This window comes from Phyllostomus hastatus, unplaced genomic scaffold (assembly GCF_019186645.2).
Source record: "Phyllostomus hastatus isolate PE091 unplaced genomic scaffold, TTU_PhHast_1.1 phas_scaffold_78, whole genome shotgun sequence".
Classification (NCBI taxonomy): Eukaryota; Metazoa; Chordata; class Mammalia; order Chiroptera; family Phyllostomidae; genus Phyllostomus; species Phyllostomus hastatus.
In genome coordinates this window covers 27900859-27923302 of record NW_025334041.1, presented here as the reverse complement: position 1 = coordinate 27923302, position 22444 = coordinate 27900859, and the positions used below count along the sequence as shown (strand labels likewise).

At 42.2% G+C, this 22444-nt stretch overlaps 1 protein-coding gene across 4 annotated transcripts in view; it reads right to left on the bottom strand.

The window, feature by feature from the left end:
• SLC25A13 (solute carrier family 25 member 13) overlaps nucleotides 1-22444 on the bottom strand; it is a 169827-nt gene that overhangs the window by 90295 nt on the left and 57088 nt on the right. For 3 of the 4 annotated variants that reach the window (XM_045828248.1, XM_045828249.1, XM_045828250.1), the window contains exon 4: nucleotides 15689-15804. In XM_045828248.1, the coding sequence (XP_045684204.1) occupies nucleotides 15689-15804 (116 nt within the window). Of the gene's footprint in view, nucleotides 1-14766; nucleotides 14826-15688; nucleotides 15805-22444 lie in introns of those variants that run through there. The other variant, XM_045828251.1, reaches the window with a different exon arrangement.

The following is a 22444-nucleotide window of genomic DNA, read 5'->3' as shown; positions in this document are numbered from 1 at the left end:
AAATCACAATGAGATACCACTTCACCTCCACTAATAATAAGTGTGGGTGAGGATGTGAAAAAAAACTGAAACCTCTATACATTGCTGGTGGGAATGTAAAATGATGCAGTTATTTTGGAATAGTTTGGCAGTTCTTCAAAAAGTTAAACATGGTTACCATCTGACCCAGCAATTCCAATCCTAGGTACATATCCAAGAGAAATGAAAACATATGTCCACATGAAAGCTTGTACACAAACATTCACAGAAGCATTATTCAGAGTAGCCAAAAAGTGGAAACAACCCAAATGTCTGTTAACTGAAGGATGGATCAACAAAATGTGGTATTGTCCATAATATGTGATATTATTCACCAGTAAAAACGAATATGGTACTGCCACGGGCTGTACTGTAGATGAACCTTGGAAACATTATGCCAAGGAGCCAGTCACAAAACTTCGCAATAGTGTATGATTCCATTGATATGAAATGTCCAGAACAGGCAAGTCCTCCACAGAGACAGAAAGCAGATTACTCATTTCCTCGGACTGGAGGGAACAGGGGAAAATGGGAGGCAACGTAAGGATCGCTAAAGTATGCTGCTTCTTTTTGGGGTGCTGAAAATGTTCTAAAATTGACTGTGATGATGGTCGCACAAACCTGCAAATATACTAAAAACCGCTGAATTATACTTTAAGTGAATGCAATAAAGCTACTTTTAAAAAACCCGTCAGCTCTGCCTCTAATGAGTGACATTAGCCACATTTCTTACTGACTCAAATTACTTTATTCAATCTGTAAAGTGGCAATAAAATATGTATCTTAGAGGGTTGTTCTGGAGCTAAACACGCCTAGCACAATGTTCTCAACATAGTAGGTGACCATTAAAATGGTAAAATTCCAAAATCTAAAGTCTAAATTGTAATGAAAGATGTTTTCTGAGCACCAAATATTTACAAATGATACAAAGAAGAATCAGGCACAGTGTGATTTGGAAATATCATAGTTTATACATTTCTCAAAAAGCAATAATTTTCCTCAAATATTTAAAATCCATCCTTCTCTTAGCTCATATATTAACATTTTGAATAAAAAGTGATCAAAATCTAAGTAATTTTCTATTATGTTTCTGAAAGTATGAAATTAAGAAAGATTAAGAACCTCCACTCTTTACTCTGAAGATCTTTCAGATAACTAGAGATATTTAATTGGCAAATTACTTGCACATGCCATTAAGTGGTTAGACTGAATTTGTTTCTACAAATTCTATGGGCTCTTATTCTTAACCTCCGCCACACTGTAATCTGAAATCATCGAGGTCTTCACTTATGCAAATTTCAACTTTCTATGTTTTTGTTTCCATACAGAATAACTAAATTAATGCACTTTGATTTCCAAAAGATTCACTTTTTGAAGCTGCAAATCAACGGAAACAAGTTTCCCATTAAAATAAAAAAAGGTTCATCAAGCTATATTATCTCAGACACTGAACCATAATCCCTCTCATGGATCCTAAAAATTTCATTAATACAATAAACACAAAAAGGATGTTTCTGTTCAACCCAAAGGAGAGCAACCGCTTCGAGGGCAAAGGCAGAGTGGCTGCACAGGCTGCCCTTCCTCTCTGAACGGCTTCTCTGAGGTGCTTTTCCCAGCGCGTGAGCTCAAGTCCTCACGGCAAGTTGTGGTTTCGCTCCAAGGGCAATAATATTCCACCCTGCTGATATGGTGAACAACAGCTCACACAGCCATCGTCTTTTAAGCAGGGAGCAAAAGACAAATTGCTGAATTCGTAAGTTAAATGACATAATGGAGTAAGTGGATGCAGACCTATCTCTACTGCCGCTTGCCCCGATAGCAAGGTTGCCATTTCAAACCCTTTTGACAAGTGCCATTTTACATTAATCACAGTTAAGGGTCTGAAGAGGAAAGAAGGATTCTGGCTACAATTCAGACTCGCTCAAGGAAGTTCTAGGGGGAAAATGGGTGCCATTAACACGAAGTACGCACAGAACAAGCACCTCACACAGGCAGCCCTTCTCATTAAGATGGAGTCCACTATAAGCCCCTGTAAACTTTTTATTATTATTATTCTGAACATGTAGTTACAGTCGTGAAAAGTAGCTTTTGAAAAACAAGCATCCACAGAGACACACCACGCACACACACAGACAAGCTGAACTGCATGTTATATTGCAGTCATAGGTAGTGCTGGCCCATGTAAAAGTCAGGGCTAATTTAAAGCTCTTCCAATTCTGTACTTACAAAGAGGAATGGGATTGCCCTGATGTGAGGTCATGTGGCATCCTAGAAAAGAACACTGTCCTTCTAGCAGGGCCGGAAGACAAAGCTATGATTCCTACAAAAGCAGTCCCCTTCCCCTCTCTGCGCCCGCTTCCACACCCAGGCAAGAAAGCCACAAACTACGCCAGCTATTGTTCAGTTGCACGGTGAACCACGTTGCCTTGGAGAGCTTGTTCAAAACATATTCCCAAGCTCCGTACCCCAAGATTCTGACTCAGCAGATCTGAGGTGGAGCCAGGGAGCCCACAGTTGTGATGAACGCCTCCACGCTCTTACAATGAGAACCCATGGTCTGCTTTCTTGATAAGAACCCTTCCTATTCTAAAGCCTGTAGATCTGTACACCTTTAAGATTAATACACTATTTAAGTCATGGTAGTGAATGCTGGCTAAGAACAAAAAAGGTGAAAGCCTGGCAGGTGTTCAGCATTCAATATTAATCCGTCACATGAATTATCTAAAACAACAGCAAGAGAGGCCCGTCTATCTGCTATGAAAAATTACTTTCAAATGCATAGTATAATTCATTACCAGTTACCGAAAGGAGGTCAGTTAAAGTGGTGTCCGGAGGCACAGTGCCGGCTGTGGTCACTCTCCCGATGTGCAGGCTTGCTTTAATCAGCTGCTGTGTTAATTACTGCTAACTCCCCTCACCACTAGAAAAGAACACAACCGAAAATCTCCAACTCTTTGAAATGCTTAAAGTGGTATGAAGAATCCTAATTCATTCTCTAAATGTAGGAATAATGTCTATATTTTTTAAAAAACCAATTTCCCATGGTATTTGCCTTAGATGGATGTTATCAAAAATAATTTTCTTGCAAAAGCATTAATATACATTTAACCCTACATAAAGACTTTCAAGAGCAGAGATGATGCAAATGTATACCCACAGTGGTCCCATATTAGTGGAAAACTGTTTTACTTCAATTAAAATGTCTAACTGTACACCTCCAACATACACCTAAACTGTAATTTTCTCTGAGAACTTCCAGTATGCTGTTGATTTTGTTTCCTTTATGAACGTACTGAGCAAAACTGCCTTGCAACTGTTGAAAGAAATCAGTCATTAGAAGCAAGATTACAGCAAATTTTCCAATTTAGAAAAACTGTATTTTTATCTCTCTCTCACACTGAAAGAATAATGGTATAATTGGACTATTTTTAAGTGAGCAGTAGTTTAAAACAGTCAAATTTTCCCAGTGCTCCAAGTTTCAGGATTTGCTGTTAGCTTTCTGTTCTCCACACTTTCCTAGGCACGAATTCTCTTCTCCCCTCATCTTACACACCACACACACACACACACACACACACACATACACACACGCAACAGGAGAAGCCCCCAGTCCGGCCTCTCCACTCCCTCAGTCTTTTAAAGGAAGGTTAACCTTCAGGCTGCAGTTAACTAAGGAGCTTCACATGGCTATTGGGATTTCCTCTCCCAGTGACACTCTCCCACCTTTACAAAGGGCCTTACCCCCCACCGCATCCTGTTTTTAAAATGGAGTGATGAAGTAGCAAAAAGTACAATATTTTAGCCATCTGAAGCATGGGCAATTCTCAAATTAGCCCACCAACTGGAAGTGCTCTCTGATACAACTATCTTCAAAATTGAAGCCATTATGGTCAATTGTGCAAATCCGTATTTAGCTTTTTGGAAATAGTGGACTTTTGACCCAATGAACTGAAGCAGCATTATCTGAAGAGTCTCTAGGATCTCAGGCAGGACACTCGGCACCCAGGCACGCGACAACTCCCACCAATGCAGAGGGCATTTACTTTCAAAATCACACTGCTCTCATTCGGTATTCTTATTCTCTACCAAGATGTGGATAAGAAAATATACTCAGGTCCCAAAATAACATAAAATGAAATCTATTATAGGGTAGTAAGTTTCTTTCACCAAAATAACACATTATAAAATCAGAATCAATATTAACAAAAAACTTTCTCCAAATAATACTCCTTCTGACTCTTAACCATTTTCCCTCTGAGTCACCTTTTTGAATATTTTGTTTTCCAAGTGTCTTTACAAAGATAATAAATAAATGACCTTAAAAATTATGGCTAATGTTTTTTCTTCTAGCCCAATACTTAAATCCATCTAGCTTTTTAATTTATTATTAGAGTGCTTACCTTCAAAACTTCTCATTTCCATACTTTTAACTCTCATCATTTTCTGCAACTTGAACCAAAATGACTGAAGTGGGTTGTGTCCACACATTTCCTCCTGCCGTCTAGCCTGTCAGGTTTCCCAGAGCACACCTACGCCACTTCCACCTCACAGGTGTTCCTGGACAAAATCTAACTGTGAACCCAGAAAAGGCTGCTCCAAACACCAACCTACACGTCAGAAAACTAACTAGAGAAGCACATTAGAAATTGTCTCATTAGTTCTGTGAGTTTTGTTTAGGTCTCACACACAAAAGAAAATTAAATGAGTTTGAGAAAGTTAAATAGACTTATTTTTTTACAGGACTTCTCAGAGTCTTAATAAACTAAAAAGTTTAGGTTTTATGATGGTCTAATAAAAGGACCCCTTTTTATACAACGCTTACTAACAACGAGGAGATGCCACTTTAAAGCCCACAAACATACACTGTCATTCAATAGGGAGGATTAAAATATGGAGAGGCCACGGTGGCGTCCAATGAAAGAACAGGACTTGACTAGCTTCCTTGGATCCCAGGGCAACTGGCAAGCCAGCTGAAGCTTCCCAGCATGGCGAGGGTGTAGACTACTTTACACTTAATTTGTAAAAACAATGATGGAAAAGTCATAAATGACATATATATCCACTTGTTCAATTGTCCATCCATAAAAAGCAGTCCTCATCTTCTGGCAAGCCACTGAATCCTTTGAAATTTGGTAAAAGCAAATGCTCATTTAGACAAAACACTACTAAAATTTAGAGCCATTCGTGAACTCCCTGATACTTACCTAGAACACAAAGTTGAGAACCCCTGTCTTCGAAGTTCAATTAAAAACTACAGACCCCCATGCACAACCCCCCACCCCACCCCCACCATACACAGGTATGAAATTGGGTGCGTATGTTTACATACTAACAATGATAACTTTAAAATATCACATAAAGCATTTCACGAAATCTTGCTCACTATAATGAAAAAGTTAAGTCAAAGGAAGAGAAAAACATGTAATGGAGTTATGCAAATAAAAATTTTAGATTTCAACTTAAGGAAGTGCTCAGATACAAAAAATATTTGCAATGTTTAAGGGGTCCAGTTTTGTCTTTCACGAGACAAACATAAGACCCAGGTCTCTGTTATGACTGAGCAAGGCTATTACTGTTGTCTGCTGCAGATACAGTAACTGAGGAAATACTGATCAACAGAAATAGTTCACCTTAAACTGGCATGATGAAAAGACCCATCACCGGTGGGTATACTAAATATACCAGATTAAGAGTTTCATCTCACACACACCTTCTTGAAGTTCATAATGAAACTGCTTTGCTCCCCCACCATCATCAAATGAGAAACTGGAAAAATGGAGGTGGCTGGGAAATTACCCCTCACAGCCTGTCCACACTAAGCTGCTCAGGGCCAGCACATCCTTGAAAACCCTGACTTTCAATTCTTCCACTCACGAAACGGGAGCGATCACCTGCCAGCTTTACTGTGGTACCGGGAGGCCTACACACTGATCTGCCCCTAATCCAACTGATACATGAAAGCCCATCTTTTCCAAGTGTCATTTGGATCCTGTCCCTGTCCTCTAAAGAACTCTTTGAGACAGCCAACAGCCACTCCTACGAAATTCTGGGTTAGCCAAAAAGGCCATTACATTTTTTCTGTAAAACAAAAGGCTCAGTTTTCACTTTCACCAATAACTTTATTGATTTGGATATTTTGAGTATGTCGGCTATCTCACGTGTGGTGTAATGCTGATTGTTCTCCATGTCTCCATTTGGTCGCTATCAACTTCAACTGGTCTACCTGACCATGGAGCATCATCCAGCAGGAAAGCTCCCGTGCAAACCACTTTTGACACATTCCATCAGTCACAGCACCTTCTCCATACACTGCAGAAATCTTTTTTGTGTGTTTCAGTTGTATCTTTATCTTTCTTCAAATAATAAAGCACAATATGCCAGAAATGTTGGATATTTTTTTTCCATCTTCAATATTAAAATGATTACATAAAAATTCAATTTCGGTAAGTTTTTTTAAATCGCATGCTGATATGACAGCTGTCACAATACAATCTAACAAAACTGTTTCCAATGAAGTTAAAGGCTACTAAGCTCTACTGCAGCCATTTTATGGGAAAAAAACAAACAACCCAATAAAAACACCTTCTCAGAACCTGTGGAGGTGTGCTGCATCACACAGCACCTCACCCTGAGCACCCACGTCTCTTGGCTGCACATTTCAGTCAAGGGCCTGCTTGACTACCCTCAACCTGTATGAAGACCGCCTTCCTCCCACCCCTCTACTCTGATTCGCCAATTTATCTTTTGTTCCCGTCAAAAGATAAAACTTCCTGGGTAATGCCCACACCATGCACATTTGAGCAAGTGACCTGGATGTCTGTGTAACCAAGGCAACTGACAACTCTGATCCAGGTACATTCTTCCTTATAAATTACTCTCCACTACAGTCCTTTAAAAAAAAACTTAACTGATGCTTTTGCTTATTGTTATTTGCTTCTTCCTGAAAAAATTATTAAATCCCCCTAATGTCTGATGTAGTCCGAAAGCACAAAGGACCAATTGGCATCTATCTGGCTGATGAAGGAAGCCCACCTCACGGAACAAACCACCCCAGAGGGAGGCAGTACAGCACAGTGAATAGCCCTCGGGTGTCCCCAGGCTGCTACCTGGCTCTACCACAGGCCACTCCGTGACGGTGGGCAGGTCACCTAACTTCTCCAAGGCTATTTCTTCATCAGAAAAATGAGAATTATAATAGTATACATCTTCTAGGTAGTGAGAATTAAATATTAAACTATATATAAAGTGCTTAGTCAAGTAGGAGGTCGTATGTAGTAAGAGATCAATGAACTTTAGAAAAAAATGAGGGTTACTCTCCTTCTCTCAAGAGATTGTATAAAACCATATATCTGGAACAGAGCAAGCCCTGTAGCTACTACTCAGTCCTCCTTCCTTTCCTTTGACCCCCCTGCACCCCACAGGCGACTAGGAGCCAAGTTCACTACAATTCATTCTCAGAAGGGTTCTGGTGGGATCCAGAGATGAGCCCAGTCCAGGACCCCCTTACCTCTGCCTGGACTACTGCAGGGTCTCCCACGGCCTTCACCTCCAGACCCCTGCAGTTCTAACTCTTCCTGTGAACAGCCGTATCACCTCATCTGGGAGTTCAGACACTCCTCCAGGTCTGCTCAGATGGCTTCCATCCCTCCTACCCACTTAGCCTGCTTTGCATTATAGACAGGCTATCCTGATACCAGACTATACAATTTTTATTTGCTTATTGTCTCTCTTCCTCAAACCTAAGTGCTCTGAAGAGGATTTTTTTTTAGTGATGTCACTGCTATATCTTCAGTCTTACAGCACGGTAAGCATTCAAGATATATCTCTGTCTTTTTTTATCTCATTCCTTTCAAGCACCATCTATTTGCTGGTAACTCTCTCCCAAATTCCACACTCATATCTAAGTGCCTATTTAACATCCTCACTCAGATATCCAATAGGCATCAAACTAACACATCCAAAGTGAGCTCCTGTTCTCCCCCAACTGCCAAGCTCACAGTACCTCCACCTTGGTAATAACTCCATCTTTCCAGTTGATCCAGTCAACAGCTTTGGAATCATTCTTGCCTCCTCTCTCTTTCAGGGTCTACATTCAATTCATCACATAATCCTGTTGGTTCTGTTCATTCTCTCTTCAGAGTACCCCTTACCTCACTCTGGTCCAAGACACTATGGTCCCTACCTGTATTATTGCAATACCCTCCTAACTGTTTCTCTCTTTCTTCTCTGGCTCTTCTATTTCCCATTGTCAACACAGCAGCCAGAGTCATCCTGCTAAAACTTAAACCAGATTGTGACACTTCTATGCTAACAGAAGTCCTGCAGTCGTTTCCCAGTCCACTCACCACCAAAGTCTAAGTCCTAACCTTGACCTAAAGGACCCTAACTTGACCAGATCTGTTGCTTTTCCATGCTCCTCTCCTACTAGGCCCCCTGGGCCCTCTCCACTCACAAGGGTCCTTCTCGCTGTTCTTCAAAGGTGCAGACACGCTCCAGTCTTCACACCTGGGCAGCAGCCACTCCTTTTCCTCCATTTCTATTTCTATATGACCAGTTCCTTTACCTCTTTCAAGTTTGTGCTCAAAAGTCCCTTTATCAGTGAAGCCAACCAAACCGCATCATACACACAGGGAAGCACCTTCTTTGTTCCGCAGCTCATTGTAAACACTTAGCTGTCACCTCGACATACCCACTCTACGAAGTATCTTAATCCCGAATCTGGACATCAGCAGCTTCTATATGTCCCTGTTAACACTCTGGTGGAGGGGTCGACAAATTTTATTCCACTGGTCCACCAGCTGCCTTTTGTAAACAAAGTTTCATTGGAACACAGCCCTACCCATCATTTACATACTGCCCATGGGAACAGCTGAGTGCTGTAGTTGTGATGGAGACCCTATGGCCCACAAAGACCAAAATACTTACTATCTGGCTCTTTAGAAAAAAAGTCTGCTGCCTCTGATCTAATATAAAAAGTAATACTTTAATTAAAAAAGAAAATCATGTTTATACTCCAAAAAGTAAGTTTTAACGAGATGAAGCCTTAAATATTATAAACTGAAAATTTTATAAATATCTCCTTACATATAAGTATAGAGATTTATAATTGATATAATGTTGCTTTATTCATTATTCCTTTCCTTTCATTAAATGACTAGACAATCAACAAATATCATTTCCTCTTCCCTCTTCTTATCCTGCTTGCCTTCGACCACAAGTTACTCTTATGCACTTCTTTCTCTCACACATTAACCAAAATGTGGCAATACAAGTGATGTACAAGTTCACAGAACTGACGTTTCTCCCCATTTATTATACTCAATATGCATTGATGTAATACAAATCAAATCAAATATCTGCATCCTTAAGAACAGTATGCTTCTCTTCGATTCAGAAGTAAAACAAGCTCATGTTACCGCTACTTTCTCTCCGAGAGGTTAGCACTCTTTCCCACTGGCAGCAGCCTACCTACAAAACGCGCCTACGAAAGTGCACTGGCACCTTCAGACAACGGACCACACACGTTTTCTCTTTTAAAACTTCTAGTCTTCACCAACTCAAATTTTCCAAAACTATGGTGAAGCGGGCAGACCAACATTTGTTACTAAACTTTCATTTAAATATTTAAAAACAGAAACCTCAAGGGAGTTAGAAATTTACATACATATAATGTACATAAAGGTACCGGAGGTATTTAATGCACTCAAAATTTCAGCAAGATTTTTGTGAAAATTATCCTAGAATTGTTTTGATAATTTTAGACAAAAGGCCAAGAATACCTAAGATAATCTTAAAGGATAAAGATTCTTTAAGAATTTCCTTAATGGACTTACATAAAGCTGTAGTAATTGAGACAGTATGGCCGTGATGCAGAACAGACAATTAGAGGAGAACAGAGAGTTCCGAAACAGACCCACACTTGGTTTATGGCAACAGTGTCACTGCAGGCGACAAAAGAAAGAGTGACTCTCTCAATAGATGGTGCTGGGTGAACTAGGTATCCATGGGGTCTGGGGAGGAACTTTACCCCCACCCCCACTGCCTGAAAAAATAAACAAACAAATTCTATACAGACTAAAATCTAACTCTGAAAGAAAAACAACAAAACTTCTAGAAAATAATAGAGGAGAATATCTACAGGACACAAAAAGTACTAGCCATAGAAGAAAATGCTGATAAATCATGCTACTTTAAAATTAAGAATTTATTTTCCTCAGGACTCCATCCAGTGAGTGAAAGTGCAAGTCCCAGAATAAAGTTATTATGTGACTAAAACACCCACTATGGCCTTGTATCTAGAAAATAAGCACACCGCTACAGAGGATACTCCAATGGCCAACAAATTTTTTTTCAAAGCTGCAAACCCATTTGAAATCAGGGAAATACAAATATAAAGCCACAGAGTGAGCTATCACTAAAATAAAAGTGGCTGGTATTACCAATCATTAGCAAAGATGTGAAATAACTGAAACTCTCACACACAGGTGATGTGAATGAATGTAAACTAGTACAACCAATTTAGAAAGCAACCTGGCAACAGCTGCTGAAGCCGAATACACATATTTCCTAATGACCCAGCCATTCTACTCCTAGAAATGCCTACACGCAAACACACACACCAAATATATGTACACACACACACACACACACACATGCACACATTATTTGCAACAGCCAAACTGGAAATCTGCAAATGTCTATCGACATTGAGAATAGGTAAATAAATTAAGGAAAAGCTCACATAATGGGATTCTATACAGTAAAGAAAAAAGAATAAAGTACAAGTACACCAAAAACTTGAATAAATCTCACAAATAAAATTTGAGCAAAAGAAGTAGGAAAGAAAGAGTACATTCTGTACTGTTCCATTTCTAGTTACTGTATTTTTCAGACTATAAGGTGCACCCCCCAAATTTGGGGGTAAACGGGGGTGCGTCTTATAATCCAAATGTAGCTTACCTGTCTTGCTGTGGGGTGGGGGGGTGGCAGTGGAGCAGGGTCACAGGTTATTAAATATTTTATCCCATTTTTTGCTTCAGAAATTTTTTCCCTATTTTCTTCCTCTAAAACCTAGGTGTGTCTTATAGTCCTAAAAATATGATAAGTTTCAAACCAGCAAAACCAACTGACAGTGACACCCAGGAGTCAGTACCACTGGGCCTGGGGTCAGTGATGGGGAGGAGAACTTCAGGGCACGGGTTCTGTTTTCTTTCTGGGCTCGAGGGGGTTAAAACGAGTGTATACGTTGTGCAAAGATTCATCAAACGTACACTTATAGCCCTGGAGGATGTGACTCTGTCATTTGGGTGTCATCATGTAAAGCAAAAGGTCACGGGTTCAATTCCAGTCAGGGCATATGCCTAGGTTGTGGATTCGGTCCCCAGTTGGGGTGCATGGGAGAAGCAACTCATCAATGTTTCTCTCTCACATTGATGTTTCTCGCCCTCTCTTTCCCTCTCTTCCCCTCTCTCTAAAATCAATAGGCATGTCTTTGAGTGAGAATTTTTAAAAAGATGTATTATCATTGGTGCCTTCTTCCTTATATTTGCTATATTTTAATAAAGTATACTTTAAAAATTAAGAGTAAAAAATTATTATCATGGTTAAAATCACTGTTAGGCTAAAAAATGCAAAAAGAAACATTTAGAACAAAATATATTTTCTCTACACATATGGAATTGCACATTGTTGACTAAAATTTTCTACTTACATTGATATCCTATTGTATACCTATTGATCTCAAAATGCATTTATAAATATGGGCTATCAAAATAAGAAAATGTGGTAAAAACAAGAATATTGGAGGTAGGTTTTGCCTCAAAGGAAATAGGAGGACCTAATGAACTAGATCAAAGGAACAAAACTGACCTAATCAAGACTTTTCATTGCAGCCAACACAAGGAGTGATCTAGACATGACAACATGGTGAACAAGGCCTCAGAGGAAATGGGGAGAGATGTCACTGAAGTGTGACACTTGAGGATCTGCCCCTCACCCTACCTGACTTCTGTTTGCTGAGCACCAGGGTCAGCATCCATGGGGCACAGACACTGCTGGCTTGCTGGCAAACACTGCTGCTTCCTGGGCTTCGTCAGAGAAGCCCTGCTTCCCACAAGCTCTCACGTGGAAACCCAACGCATAAACAGATGAACGTGAACAGTGTGACCACGCTCCTCTAGGTGGGATCCAAGAAGGAGAGGCCTGGGGGATCTGCAGCCACACACCAGCCTTCTCAGCAGGGCACAGGAATGCCCCAGGTAAGCCTCCGTAAAGTGGGGAAACAATGCTCACCCCTTGACCCCAAATGACTGAGCCCATCTGAGAGGTAAGAAGCGGCCCTTCCTCTCTTACCACTCCATGCTCACCCCACTCAAAGATGCACCCAACCCTCTGAAATACGAAAGGGTCAATCTTGGGCTCAGGACTGACATGGAGCTGAGGAAGTAGCCAGAGGTAAGAGTGCCACTGCATGTACCTCGAAGAGCCTCACAGGGCAGGCAGCCAGGTCATGCACTGGGACTCTCTTAATACTGGGGGTCTGAGACAAGGACTGCGTAGGCATAGGCAAGTCTTTTTCTCTGCCCAACTCCACTTTTTAAAAAAATTTCTTCAACCCCATTATGAGTTTCCTGGAAAATTTACCAATTGCTTGATTCTTCTAAAAGGTCTCTGCTGCTGAAACAAACACTCCCTAGACGGTCCCTGGGCCCCCAGCCCCATGATCTGGATTGCCTGGACAAAAGCCTGTTGCACACGACACCCTCTCCAGTGGACGCCTCTGCGCTACCTTATGAACAATGTTGGAAGTCACCTATGAGTTTGGATTGGATGGTCATTTGGGTATCTTCTCTGTACTATTTCAGTTTAATCCTAAACAGGGATTAAGAGCTTTAGAAAATCCCAAGGGACATTTTATGACACCCACAGGGTAAGGATCCCATCAGATGGATACAAGACATTCCCTGCTCATGTTCTGTGAGAGAGGCAGATGGATACAGGACATACCCGTTCATCAGATGGATACAGGATATACCCTGCTCATGTCCTGTGAGAGAGGCAGACTATGACGCAAATCACCTGTGGAAGGCAAAGTACGGGGAGAGCAGCTGTATACTGTTCTACAACAGTCATATGCAACTAATGATGTGACAGGAATTTCAGCTCCGTGGAAGCCCCAATTTCTTATTTCAATCTCTTAAGACTTCAGAAATGGGGCAATGTTCAACACAGAACCGTTGGTAAGCAAGTTACCATCTGTTAAACTGCAAGCTAAAAACAAAGGTGGGAAGAAGGAAGAGGAGAAAAGAGGGAGAAGAAAGGGCCGGAGAGGGGGGAAGCAGGAGGGGAAGAGAAAGAGGAGGAAGAAGAGAATGAGGAGGAGGAAGACCCTTCCCTTGTTCTCTCAAGTTATTTCTTTTAGCAATAGTATTAGATTTTTAGTGATTGATTTTAGAAAGAAAGGAAGGGAGAGGGGGAGGGAGAGAAAGAAAGAGAAACACTGATTTGTTGTTCCACTTATTCATGCGTTCATTGGTCGATTCTTCTACGTGCCTGACTGGAGATCGAACCCACAACCTTGGTGTATTGGGACAATGTTCTAACCAACCGGGCTACCCAGCCAGGGCCAGCAATGTTATTTTTTTGTAAAGGCCCTTGTTTTCCAGACAGCACCTTTGTATCTGGAAAATCTTTTAATACACATTCTGTAAGGTAGGTTATGACCCTGATTTTACAGATGGGGAAAATAAAGCTCAGGAATTTGAAATGACTTGCCCATCTACAAACTGCCAGTAAGAAGCAGAAACAGCGTCCTCACACCACTGTTCTTTCTACAATTCACAGAAGGACTCCTGTCTCCTACATCCTGCTTCTCCACCTGCTCTTTTCTTAAAGGGCTAGTGACACCAACACACATGCCCGTCTGCCCCTGAGCTGGTGTCCCTTGTTTCTTTCTTCCGCCAGGCCAGTGGTGTGGCTGGTGTCCCCAGCATCCCTTGCCACTTCATGCCCATGCAGGGAATATGAATCTGAACCAAGGAAAACGTCGGAGGCCCATTCCTCAGTCCCCAGCCCTCGCCCTGCAAACGTGCTGTAGGAAGGAGGAAGACGAGAGAGAACACACCTGCTGCGCTGACCTTGACCTCGCAGGCTCGCTTTTGTGTCCCAAGGAAATGTGACCGTAACATTTTCATCAAACTAGCTTCCACTGGGTAAATCAATGCCACCGTGAGCTAGCTGCTCATTTATTACTTAAAGAATTTAATGGGGACATTTTTCATTGGTGTGCCTCTGAAAAGCTGTGGTTACCGTGATGCTAAGAGGAATTAGGTGGCAGAAAAGAAAAAACTAAAATTATGCACGGGATTTTTAAATATTAAATAAACTTCATGAAGTGTTAATGGAAAACACGTGAGCTTGCAGATTATATGAAATAAAGCCCTGCAAAGACATGTGTTTTGCCTCTGCCCTCACTTATCTAGCCTTAAATAACCGTCATGTCAAATGAACACAGAGGAGATGGCGGGAGAGGGGGAAGGCTGCTAGGGTAAACCAATGATACTGTCTCACCTATACCATAGGTAGTTATTATCTTCATTTCTGATAAGGAAAATGAAGGCCTGAGAGGACAATGAACTTGGCTCAGAGACGAAAGTGGCAGAGCTGGAGGTGGCTCAGTCTCTCCGGTTCCGCAACCGTTCCAGAACCATTCCAGAATGGAAGGTGCTCTATCACACCATTTGTACTTACCCCCATCTGTATGTTTCTCACAATCCATCACATCAGACAGGCCCAAAGGTCTGAATAAACTGGAAATCATGAATAAAGGCATTTAAAATGGGCTCACTAGCCATCTCCCCTGAATACACAATCCGTATGCCCCCGAGGGCTTCGAATTCTTCGTGGGCAGTGCTGGTAGAGCACGTCCCTGAGCGCAGACAACACTCGCTGGACAGACACTCCGCCGTCCGAGGGAAATGCGGTACTCTCTGTCAAATCTAGCTTCAGTAGCCAGTTTCTTTTTAAGCTTGAACTTACTACTGTCCCACCACTTCCTGGCCTTCCCTCTCTTCTAATACTTGAAAGACCTCAGGGTTTTCTGCAGCTTTGCAGCTAATCCCATGAAGATCATTGTGCCTTTTGAAACTGATGAATGCAGCATGGCAGGCAGTGCCCACCCAGCCGTGGGGGCCAGGCTCTTTAGAAGGGCAAGGTTCTTCGCGTGGGACTCGGAACTGCCACCTCGCACAGAGCCTCTGGCCTCAAACTACCCCGAGACAAGGTCAGGACCCAAAATCCTGTAATACCAGTAACTTCTGTTCTCAGGCAGCTGATGAACTTCCTCCTTCGGTCAGTGGGAAGAAAGCGCTGCTGACTGTGAAGGGAACGAACAGAAGTTCCATCCAGCTCCCACGTTCCGCGACTCTGAGGGAAGGTCCTGCCACATCCTCCCTCGCTTTACAATGAAGCCAGAGTATTTTTGAACCACTAAGCCAGAAACTTCTTTTTTTCCAACAGGGATACAGTTGTACTGCAGCCCCCAAATACTGATAGCTTTGTTAAAAGGGATATGCTGATTTCATAACAGCACTTTCATACATTTCATTCCAGAAAAAAAAAATGCTCACACAAGCTTGCACTTACTTAGGTGTGCACACACTCATGCCCTTACCAAAAGTAACTTCTCCTTTGCCAGTTTTGTCAAACAGCTGGAAGGCCACCATGAACAAAGCATCTGGTGCACACAGGACAGATTCAAATGCTACAAATTCTTGGAAGGATATCAATCTGCAACACAAAACAAGCACAAAGCATAAGGTCAGTAGCTGTGGGAAATAAAAGCATACACAAATATGCACCAAGGAAAAAAAGAAAGTGTTACTGTCAAAAAATACAATTCACACCTAAAACATTTACAAACAGCATTTCCTTTTATACACAGCGGACTGAAATTACCTGCAGAATCTGAAAGACACAACAGGGTGGAGGATATGGTGACACAGTAGATGTATCCTAATTTCAAATGTAAGTAACTGTTTTACCCAACACATCACTTTTGTTTCGGCACACTGTTAGATTCCAGAATTAAAGCGTAGATACTCTAGATGAAGATGTGATTGTACAACAGCACAAACAGAGCAGCTCTGTCATTCATTAATACCTCCATACACCAAGTAAAAATGTTCACAGAGATTCGTTCATTACTGATATCTACTGACCACACGTGGATTAAAGTAGGGATGATACTAGGGAAGGGAGCAGAACACAGGCAAGTCAGACAAGAAATGTGACCTCCAAGGAACTTCTAGCCTAGTAAGGCAGATAATACCAGTGTGAAAATAGTATACAGGAAAAACAAATCATAAGATATGAGTATGACAGCAGAATTCTGGTAGGAAATCAAAGAAGGCTTTGTTGCATAAATGGAATGTGAGCTGAGTCTTGAGAAATGAATGCAACTCAGGTATGTGGTCACAAGTAAAAGGGAGGGTACTTCCAGCAAGGACACACCTGCAGGAAGGCAGGTGCAAGAAAAGCTGGGGAGGGAATGTACCAGAAAAATGGTGAGGAACTGATTTCGTCTGTACCATGGATGGGGTGCATAAAAGAGAACACAGTGAAATGAGATTGCAAGAACAAGTCCAGAGATGGGCCTCAAGATAGAAAGGGGCCTGGGCATTCTTCTTGAGGAAGCAAGGAGTGATTGAAAGTCTCTGAGAAAGGCCTTGATATGATGAAATGTATCTGTTAGGGAGAGTATGACAGGGCAGAGATACTTCAACTTTGAAGAAGTAAACGAATCCACAAAACCTTTTCTATTTTGTATGTTAAACTATTTCAATGATACAATGAGATAGTCCAAGTCTCTGGACGTTATAGAGAGAAGGAGAAAACAGGAGTGCGTTCCTATGTTTCACAGAACATTTACTCACTTCTAAACACCTGAGAGAACATATTTTTATGCAAAGTGTTACAAAGCTAACTCAGCTGTTCCCAGAATGTCACCTGATTATAACAATGTTGCAATGAAAGTAAAAACTCCTGGTTGTTCAATACACTATCTCTGTCATTTGCTACCCAAAACCATCCTTACAAGTGCATGGGGACATTCAAGAACAGCATGTGTTACAGAAGAACACTTGCCCAGAACATTCTAACCTCTACTGTAACAGTCTGTCTCACTGAAAATCTGTGTTCAAGACCAAGGGTGGGTAGTGGTGGGGAGAGAAGGGAATTGGAGTCAAACCTTCCTGGCAGGCCAAAAGGAGTTTACAACCAGTTGGGGCAACAAGAAGCAGTCACGTTCACACATACCCACCAGAATGCCAGAGCTGAGGGTCAAAGCAAAAGCAGAAATAAAGCACTGAGGGGCACAAAAGGAGTGGTTTATTTTGCCTAGAAGAACTGGGGAATGCTTCGTGGAGGTCTGGCATTCAAAGAACACATTTTTGAAGTTGAAAAGACCTTAGAGATCGTCTACTTCAACCTCTCCACTGTACTTTGGAGAAAACTAGAAGAACTTAATGACAAGCATGAAGTGAACAATTGGCTATTGGCACTTTGGCCTGAGAGCCAAGCGTCCTGGCTTCCATTGCACTGACCGAGACTTCCAACTGGGGTTGGAAGACAGAGAGAACAGAGAAGGGTGGAGAGAGGACGTTACACGTTGAGGAAAGAACAGAGCAAAGTTATGACGAATGCTGTGTTTGGAGAAGGATGTTGGTCATAAGGAGCAACGAGTGGCTTGAGCTGTAATGACAGCCACCTATGGAGGCCCTTAAACGACAACTTAGAGAATCCTGACTTTGTGGCAGGCAGTGAGAAGTTACTGAAGGTCGTGGAAGACGAATTTGACACAGGGAAGACAAGAGTGGGAGAGAGCCTGGCAGCTGGGACAGGAGCTCTGAACCGGCGCTGGGCCACCAGGACTGAAACACGAGGAAAGCGGGGAGAGACGCAGGCGGGGCAGGAATGGGGCTCCACTTGGCAGCCACCGGACGCCAGGGGCTGACGACCAGGAAACCGGCCAAGTCACTCCCAAGACGTCTAACCTGGGAACTGAGAGAGTTGATGATTCTACTATCCAAAGATAAAGAATAAAAAATTGGAAAGTTAGAGAGAGTAAGACCAATTCTGCTTCTGACTGTCCGCCTCCTTCTCGCCGCCCCTCCTCCCGCCCCAGGACCGCTCTGCGCAGGCGCCAGCCACCCCACAGCCACGCCTCTCACAAGTCCAACTTGCAGGCAAGTAAAAGGCAGAAAACAATCCTATTTGCTAAATTATCCCGGCACAGACTTTAGGTTAGTTAAAAGTGAATCACACAGTGTATTATTATCTGGAAAAGGGACATTTAAAAAATTATACAATCTGAATAAAGAAATGCTTAAATAGAACAAAAAGAGCACTTTACCTCTTTCAAAGAGGCACAAGAAACCTAAAGGCTATCCATGCGCGTGAATAAATCCTCCTCTGGCGATGTCAAAGTGGTTTCGTTACCATCACGGGCCGTGAACACTCTGGTATTTTAGGCATGTTACAGACACCAAAAAGGTGTGTAATTTGGTAATCCTGTCAGATAGAAGTACTATACATCTATGTAGGAGGTATACAGATGAACCATGAAATCATAATGCCTTACTGTTCATCAAGGTTATTTTGGATTTTCTAGGTAATCTGACTAGAAGGCTATCAGAGTAATTATATAGTACCATATTCATTTACAGCAAGATAGCTCAAAACATTTATATATGTTTTTCATATAAACAGAACTTCAGCCTTACTTTACAGATTTAATGGGTATTAGCATAAATTACAACAAAGAATACAAGCTTAATCAAGTTCAGACCTGGCTGCCGAGCTCACTTCACTCCCTTTTCCACCCTCCACTCCCTAAACTTCTTTGCCAATGTCAGACACCCTTTAAAGTGGATCATGCAACTCTGATGAACCCTATGTCTAGTCTCTTAGGAAAAGTATATGACGTTAGTGTTCACCTGCAACAACTAATAGTGAGACATGGGTCAGCTTACAGGGACACAAATGCAGAAGTCACGTTTTCAAAGGCCCGCAGCTCGGAAATCAGGTCTCTAACTCCTCTACTTTGTGGTCCTGCTGCTACCAGAGATTTTTTTTAGGTAAGTCATTTTTTTTTGGGGGGGGGGGGGGGCGGATTCAGGTTCATCTTTATTTGCTATATAAGTGAAAGGCATTTCATGTTAATTGCTTAGAAACATTTGCATATGTTCATTGGCTCACTTATTTATTTTTATCTTTATTGTATTTTTTCCACAGGTAAGTCATCTTTGTTTTCCAAATGAGAGCCGTTTTCCTCCTTTTTACAGCCAATTGTAATAGCAGCAACTTGGCAACTCCTTTGAAGTCCAGGTAAAGTAGTGAAAACACACGGACCACTACCACATACTGAGCCAAAGAGGAAAGGGATTAAAAGTGGATTAAACCTACAATAATGTAAGATTATATATCTATCATATACATAGAAAGATCCTGGAGGGATACATACCAAAATGATCACAGTGCCTCTTTATAGTAGCACAGCTTTCGGTCTCCCACCCCACCCCTTCCCAACTTCATAAGGGGTAGCTCTAAACCTGGAGATGCTTAAAATTCCATAGAGAATACACACTGAAAAACCATGATACTATGGAAAAGGTCATAAGTACTATAAGAGACTGGAGATAAGTGACTCAATGAATTCAGAGGATGAAAAGATTATTGTTCTAATGAGACAAAGGAGGAGATAGGAAAATTAGGAACACATGACATCAGAGGGAAGATGTGACCAAGTGCACATGTAGCAATGAGTCTGGCAGGAGAGGGAAGGTGTGATCAAGGTAAGATGGGCGGTGGGGGAAGAAGAGGCGAACAGCCACAGTGGGGCTTTGGTGCTCACGCTATGTGCTGGACACAAACCAGTGCTAGGAATACTCCTGGGGAAATGCAATCTTCACTCCCCAAGAACTGGTCCAAGGGGCAGATGGTAAGCCGGGAACCAAAGAAGGAAGGCCAGAGATGAAGAACCACAAGACATGTGGGTGTGGAGTGAGGGCAAGTGCAATGCAAGGCATGCTGATTGTGTCCTGATGGCAGACAAGGGTCTGAAATTTGTAGACATGATGAAATTGTTCTTCGGACTATTTAATCCAGCAGAGGAATGATAAACCACCTGGAGGGAGAATGCAGAGTTGGGGAGATGTGCTGGCTGAACCCAGGAAAGAGCCATAAAGGCCTGAAGGGGAAAGGGGTAAGAGGAAATAGTGCTATGATCTCCAGAGGACAACTTGACAACAGAGCAAGACTTCAAAATGCTGGCACTCTTTGACACCATAGTCCCACTTCTAGGAGTTCATCCTAAAAAATAATGAATGAATGTGTACAGCTTTTACCTAGAACATTGTTGACAATCGTGAAAAAGTGGAAACAACCTCAACATGTGCCCACATGTGACTGATTTATTAAAGGAATACTATCCAACCACTAAAAATTGTTGTCCACAAATTCATGTTATTAAGCAAAAAATCAGTTACACTAATATTTGTAAAAAGTACTCCCATTTTGTTAAAAATAGGCAAAAGCAGTATTTTACACACACAAAGTCTGAAGGCTGCACAACAAACATTTAAGTTTTCTTTCTTTTTGCATGTCATCCATATGACCTAATCTTTCCAAGTAGTACATACACAGTACACTATTTTTGAAAAAAAAAAAAAGAAAGAAAGAAAATGTTTATGAAACAAAATAGCCAAAGCCAAGACTTGGGTAATGACAGGAGGACTGAATAAGAGCCAGGGTGGGTGGTGGGCACCCTGACCAACGTGGCTCAGTTGGTTGGGCGTCATCTGCAAAGCGAAAGCTCTCTGGTTCAATGCCCAGTCAGGAGGGCACGTGCCTGGGCTGCAGGTTTGGCCCTGGTTGGGGTGTGTTCGAGAGGCAATAGATCAATGTTTCTCTCTCACATCAATGTTCCTCTCCCTCCTTCTCCCTCCCTTTGCCTCTAAGAATAAATAAAATCTTCTTAAAAATTAAAAAAAAAAGAACTGGGAAGAAGGGGTTGGGAAAGGGACTGAGAAAAGAAACCAATGACTAAAACACTCCTACTACCTGTGGCTACCCAGGGTGGATAACCCCCGTTCTTCCATCCCAACCTGCTTATGCCCATTCGCACTGGCACTGGCTCATTCACGCCCCATGTGGTCCCTTTCATCTCCTGCCTGGCTCCTACCTCCAGGCCAACTCTGTGGCTATGGAAGTTTCGGAGACTGCACATAAGGATCTGATCTATTCAGACTTCAGGAAGTTTGGTTGTAGACAACGCACCATATCAAAATCCAATTACCACTTTTACTTAAGGCTCATAACCGCAAGAGCGCTTCGCAAGAATAACTTCTCCTTATAACCCTCTTCTGTGTGTTATAACAGAAGCCAAACAATTGTCCAGGATTAATGGCAGAGATAAAAGTAAAATCTAACTCCAAAAAGAGGGCTCCAACCACCAGACCACCCAGGTTTAAGTATCCATGAATGTCAAGAAAAAATACACACACACAGAACTGGGCTTTCCTGTGATCACCAGTTTATCCAAAGAGTTTGGGCCTCCATTATTTGAACATCTTTACTAGTTTTGGAGGTTTTCCAGCTCTTTTATCTCCCTCCCAAATGCCTTGCAAAATACAGTGTTCAGGCCACGAAGCTCATAGGTACCCTGTACCTATTACATGCCAGGCGATACCCTAGACAGTACAGATACCATACAAATGGGTAAGACTGACAGAATCTGTGTCTTCAAGGAATTATATTCCAGAAGGGAAGGCAGGCAAAGAGCACACACACACAAACAGAAAGGTAAGATGATTCCACAATCAGATAACTGCTATGTAGAAGATGAGGAATGCATTAAACTAGGGTTCCTCAGCCCCAGAAAGCCTGTTTAACTGGTCTGAGGAGGACCTGAGTGACCATTTGGTTTTGGTTTTGTTTTGTTTTAAACTTCCCAAGTGGTTCCACCCATTAGCCAAGCTTGAGAATGATGGAGATGGCAGAGAGGGAGCCACCCAGCCTAAGGTGGTCAGCGAATGCCTCTCAGGAGGTGACATTAAGATCTGAAAGACAAAAAGAAGGAAGCACCAGGAAGATCGGGAGGAGGGTATTTTGGGCAGAAGAAACCTCAGTGCAAGAGCCTGCACTAGGACAGGCCAACCAGGGCTAGTTCCATGGGGCAGGAGACACCTGTGTGGCTGGAGGCTAGAGGAGGAGGGAAGTGAATGGGGATGTGGGCATGATGGGGTGTGCAAGGCACACCTGTGTGGACTGAATTCCAAGCACATGTGAGAAACAGCCATTGTTGGAAGGTTCTACTCAGACCCCTGTGGCTCACAGACTACAGGGCCAAGCAGTGAGTCCACAGTCAGGA